The sequence below is a fragment of the Triturus cristatus genome, chromosome 10 (assembly GCF_964204655.1).
Source record: "Triturus cristatus chromosome 10, aTriCri1.1, whole genome shotgun sequence".
NCBI lineage: Eukaryota > Metazoa > Chordata > Amphibia > Caudata > Salamandridae > Triturus > Triturus cristatus.
This window is the reverse complement of record NC_140593.1, coordinates 1,091,515,095-1,091,520,916: the sequence shown is the minus strand read 5'-3', so window position 1 is coordinate 1,091,520,916 and position 5,822 is coordinate 1,091,515,095. Positions and strand designations below refer to the sequence as shown.

Sequence of the window (5,822 nt, the reverse complement as noted above, 5' to 3'; positions counted from 1 at the left end):
AGAGATCTTGGGAGGGGGGATGTCTGTGGTGTCCGTGCAGAGTTTAGTGAATTCTTTGATCACGGTGAAGAAGAGTTCTTTGCTGTTGTGAGCATTGGCGTTGATGGGTTCCTGTATGGCAGTTTTCTTGGTGGTTCTGCTGAGGTGGTGGTGTCTGGTGATGGCAGTCTTGAATGCACCATGGACTGCGAAGGTCTTGCTGCTCTTTCATCTTCTTTAGAGCCATCTGCAGGTGCGTCTGGACTACAAGAGGGTGAGGGAGAACCTGCTGTCTTTCCCGTAGGGCTGCTTGCCGGAGGGTTTCCTAAGGTGAGCCAGTGTGTCAACAAAGTCGGAGATCCATCGGCGGAGGTTGCGTGCTGAGGCATTGGTATTCATGGTGGTTGGCAGTCGGGCTTTGCTGAGATAGGTGGTGAGTTGGTCTTCGGAGACCTTCTTCCATCTTATGCACAGGTTGCGGTGGTGTTCGGTGGGTTTGATGAAGGAGAAGTGGACGCAGTGGTGGTCTGTCCAAGCGTGTGTCCTGCTGAGTGGGTTGGGGAGCAGACCAGTTGTGTCAGTCCAATGGTGGCAAGGTTTTCTAGATCGGAGGTGTTATGGTCGTCGAGGTTATCCAAGTCAAAATTGAGGTCGCCAAGGAGGATATAGTCCATCGAGGCAAGAGCGTGGTGAGTGATGAAGTCGGTTATGGATTCACTGAATGGGGGATGGGGTCCGAGAGATCTGTAGACGAGGATGTTGGGGTTTGGGTTGGTCTGGATCTGGAAGTGGATTAGCAAGTTTTCATTTTACTCTGTGTGACTAGGTGGAACTACAGCAAATGCACTGGGTAACTAATCACTAATGCACCATGTGACATGACAAACAAGCCAACATGAGTACAAAGGCAACACAGGAGAAAAGTCTGAAAATAGTGTAAATGGTGTACCTAGTCAAAGGTCAACAAAGTCAATGGTGTGAGAACAAGTACTATTGACATGAGTAAGTGTTTCACACATGACATTATAAATCTATGAAGACCAAAGTTCATGGGCCAGCAAAGGAAGACATATGTGGAAAGGTCATGTGTGGTATGCCATGTCAGAGTAGGCCTCAGAGATGTGTCAATTTTAATACTGGATAACAATGTGAAACCAAAAGTACAAAACACACATATTGTCTCAGCAATACTGACAGTCTTCATACACACATACACGTAGGTTGATGATCGCATTGACTGATGTAACCAATGTGATAGCTCACCTGTTCTGTGGTATTAGTAGCCCAAAGGAAAATCATTTGAATCCAGCAATGTGAAACTCAATAAGTCAAACTCAATGCACCCAAACATGTCATACATCAGTCATCAACATTGAATACATTCCAACCTGGACAAGGCACAACAGTGTACTCAGGTTATCAATCACAATATACATTAGCAACAGTAATGAGTAAAAATATGAATTCCCTACAAGTTAGAGTTATCCACATACATGTATAAAAACCAGGGGTGGGCGGAATTTGCGAAATTCACTTTCGCAAATTATCGCGAAAATGTTAAAAATCTCCGCAAACATGCGGAAATATCGCGAAGATGCGGAAGTTTTTTTCCCGCCCGTTCGCGGTATTTTCTGCATGGTCGCGGCTCGCCAACTTACCGATGCGGTTGCTCGCGGGCGCGGCCATCTTGTTTTCACTTGTCTCGCGGTGCATGATCGCGAGAAGAAAGACGTGATCGCGCGACGAATGACGTTACTGCGGGCGCGAACTGTCGCGAGACAGCGCAAATGGCTACCAACAATCCAACATCTCGTGGAGAACGTGACCGGATCGGGAAAACTTGTCGGCGAACGCGTGGATTCAGGTAAGGCGATCGCGCGCACGCGATAATGTATTATTTTACAGCACGAGCAAGCAAAAAATTTCCGGTAAAATGCGCATTGCGGAAATGTTGACATTTTCGCGCTCTCCGCGGAACGCGAAAATGTAAAATTATCGCAATTTCCGGTCGCGGAACGGAATTTTAGCCCAGGCCTAATAAAAACAATGTATTGTGTTTACAATTTGAGTTGACAGCTCCATGTAACAACATCAGTGTGTCCTGATGGCCCTCATTGGTATACATATGTATCAATCAAAGTGCACCACAACAACTTATCTGTCAAAAACAATATTTGATTCATGACAAGAAATAGCATAACAGTCCATGTGATATGTCTGAACTGTCTGAACTGCACCTAGTGTATGCTCCAATATCACGTGTTAAAGGAAGTGAACTATGAAGCGGCTGTGCTAATGTCATGTAGGCCACAAACAAAATCTGTGGTTAAACACTGATATATGTATATGTGAGTGTTAAACATGTAGGCTAGGTCACAACCTACCTAAGGAGGTCCAACTAAACAAATATCTGATCAAATGTCTATCATATGTGGTGAGTGCACATAACTTTGAGTGACCAGGAACATCTCAAAATTCTCATCACAGTAAGCAACTGAATAAAACATGAAAGTTAGAATGTAGAAGTGTACAATGTATCAGGACTTGCTCATCATTTGATATTATACACCCGGAAGAGACATATGTAAACCTAGGGCCAACTGTATAAGTAATGCATTTTGTGAAATACAGTAAGAATTGTGTATGAGTCATTCAGTACACATTTCACACATAAATAGGAATGCAGATGTACAGAGATCCAAAGCACTGACAGTTGTCAATTCTGTTTAACTTGCATCTGATCAAGAATAAGGTCTCCAGCCATGGGTCATGACTCCAATAGCGCATTCCCACACTGAGCTGTAATGACACTACAAAAAGGGACTTGTCAAGACCCGTAACATTGTGGAGAGAACCTTTGGTGTGCTGAAATCCCGGTTCTGATGGTTGGACATGTCAGTGGGAAGATTACTATACTCGCCCCTATGATCTGTAAGATCATCCTAGTATGTGCCATTCTCCACAACATCTGTGTATGGACAAATGTCCTTTGGGACGTGGACCATCATGAGCAGGACTCAATGGAGGAGGAGGAGGATGGAGGGATCCAAAGTACAGTGACAGGGAATCGGCAACGCACTCACATTGTGTAGAATGTCTTCTCTTAAAGTACATGTATTTTGATGGACAGAATTTCAGAACATAATAGGAGGTCCAACATGGAAATAAATGTTTGAAGCCATTATTTGTATTGGCGTCTACGTTACAGTCCCAGTAAACATCAACTCACCCTCACTGTGCCAAATAGCAGTAAGCCTCACATTGTAATAATCATGCAATCAGAGATATTGAGCAACATGGGGCCATGCTTTTCACTTATTAATTGCACATATGCAGAAATGTAATGAGAAGTAGTGTACTGCATCAAAGGTACAGGCCAGACAAAACACATTAGCTATTACAATTTGGCAATTACTCTCCCCTTGCACTTGAGCAGCACAGCTAGCAGTCTTGATGTCTTGCGGAGTAGCAGAGTATACCTCAGATTCCAATCAGTGAATTTAGGAACACTAATCACCAAATACCATAGCTGAGAATATCCACACATTGTAGTATGTCTCAACAATGTGTTCACAAGCAGATTTTCAGTATTTTGCTGCAAGTAATATTTTAGCAGATTCAATGAGAGATAATGAGGGACATGTTTCATTGACAAAGACCTAGCGTACTGCAAAAACTGTCCCTTGTCAAGAAGGCATACATGCATGTGTGGCTTACCATAAAATACAGCACTTGTGAACTATTCCCAGGCTACATTGTGACATATACCACATCATGCTGCAATAGAAAAATGAAACAGCAATGCAATGAGAAACAAAGGCCTGTAAAAATTACAAGATGAGCAAATGACAGTGTCAATATATAGCAAGAGCAGTATGACATATGATACATCATATGCCAACATGAGAACACCTGAAGAATATTGAGATGTCAAGAGTGTGATTTCAATTGGTTAACAAGGTAGAATAAACTGTATGTGCATACACCCTAACTCATTGTACATTGTCAGATGGAGGGATTGTGATGTGAACTTCCATTTGCATGGCAAGAGTTGTGGACCTCTGACCTGAGTATACAAGTGCATACTTGAGCCAATCACAATTCTCGTACCTCTATTGTATCGGCCATTGTGGCAAGATGATGAAGGGAATGTCATCATTTGGCAAACGCCGAAACAAGACGCACACACTGTGTCGTCATTGTAGATTAAAAGCGTACCATCTCCAGAAATGTACCTGTGGCAAGTGTGGATATCCCGCTAAGAGCAAGAGAAAGTATAACTGGAGTGTGAAGGCTAAGACACGTAACACCATAGGTACCGGCTGTATGAGACACTTGAATATTGTCTACTGTAGATTCAGGAATGGATTCCGTGAGGGCACAACACCAAAACTGAAGAGGACAGCAGTTGCAGCATCCAGTTTCTCATAAATATGTTGTTAAAATAAAATATGCCACAATTCCCTTACCGAGACAAAGGTGAAATGTAAATTGAGTGTGTGCCATAACATATGCCTGTGTCAGGTGTTGCACTATCCTTGGACAATGAGGCACACACAAAGGCTTGCTTGCCCTCAGAGTAGATATACTGCTACTATCATTGACAAAGTAAGACAGAGATATCTGTGAATGGCAGCAACATGTGAATTGAGTTAACTAGACTTTTGAACCATGTTTCACTGCAATGATGACTAATGGCTCACTCACCTACTCAAAAGATCCTTTGCTCTGTGACTCACTCACCCCAGACCTACATAACACAATCTGACGCATCGCGCACCAGCTTGTGTGGTTAGCCGAGGGGGCAGAAGTGAGGACTCCAAGCCCCAGAGAGCAGCGGGGCCTGAAGCTGACCGGCAGCCCCTCCTCCTCACCACCGGGGGCTACTTCAACTTCTCGCGCCTACCGCTCCACGGGAGACGCATCGCGCACCAGCTTGTGTGGTTATCCGAGGGGGCAGAAGTGAGGACTCCAAGCCCCAGAGAGCAGCGGGGCCTGAAGCTGACCGGCAGCCCCTCCTCCTCACCACCGGGGGCTACTTCAACTTCTCGCGCCTCCCGCTCCGCGGGAGACGCATCACACACCAGCTTGTGTGGTTATCCGAGGGGGCAGAAGTGAGGACTCCAAGCCCCAGAGAGCAGCGGGGCCTGAAGCTGACCAGCAGCCCCTCCTCCTCATTACCGGGGGTATTTAACTGCCGGCATCCTCCCGCGATGCGGGACGCGCGCGGGTGGACGCCAGGCTAAGCCCGGGCAAAGGGCGGGCCGTCCATGGCCGTCAGAGGCCGAAGGAGGCCGGGCTGGGCCATCCCTCTAAGCACCTCATTAAGGTGAGTGTTATTGAGCACTATGGGGAGATGTACAGTTACATCAGGTTCAAAGCCCACCACTACCACTACCATTGAAAGTATGCTCGAAAAAGCTGTTAGTATGGTCTCATCGGAGATCGAACTAACTGAGAGGAGACTTTCTATGGGTCACCCGGCACCCCTACTGCATTTGTCTGGAGGGTCAGAGCGGGACAACTTAATTGCCCCTCTCCCATTATCACACAATGTGTTAATCACAACACCCAGTATTCGAGAAATGTTGCCTGTGGGCTTTGAGACTGATAAGGAAATTTGGCCCCGGACACTAAAACAGTGGGGGAATAAAGGAAGAGAGGTACGTCAAAACTCACTAGCAGCAAGAGGAAACAGCCACCCCGCTCAAAAAGTCAACCTACACCCTTGAGTTTATGGAGACGAGGAACTACTGCCGTGACTGCGAGCCCCATTGAGCAAACAAATGTTAGCACCGTAGACTTGACCACATCAGAAGCAGAAGTTAGCTCTATTCACACTC

General features: G+C 45.7%; 1 protein-coding gene across 1 annotated transcript; it reads left to right on the top strand.

Moving 5' to 3' along the window:
* Positions 1-4,116: 4,116 nt before the first annotated feature.
* On the top strand, positions 4,117-4,410 carry LOC146796619 (large ribosomal subunit protein eL37-like). The gene has a single exon (XM_085630220.1). It carries the CDS (start codon positions 4,117-4,119, stop codon positions 4,408-4,410), a length of 294 nt encoding a protein of 97 aa, XP_085486346.1.
* Positions 4,411-5,822: the final 1,412 nt, after the last annotated feature.

What these genes read in the sequence shown, in the direction of transcription:
- LOC146796619 (XM_085630220.1), top strand. Translation starts at nt 4,117, where the DNA reads ATGATGAAGGGAATGTCATCATTTGGCAAACGCCGAAACAAGACGCAC.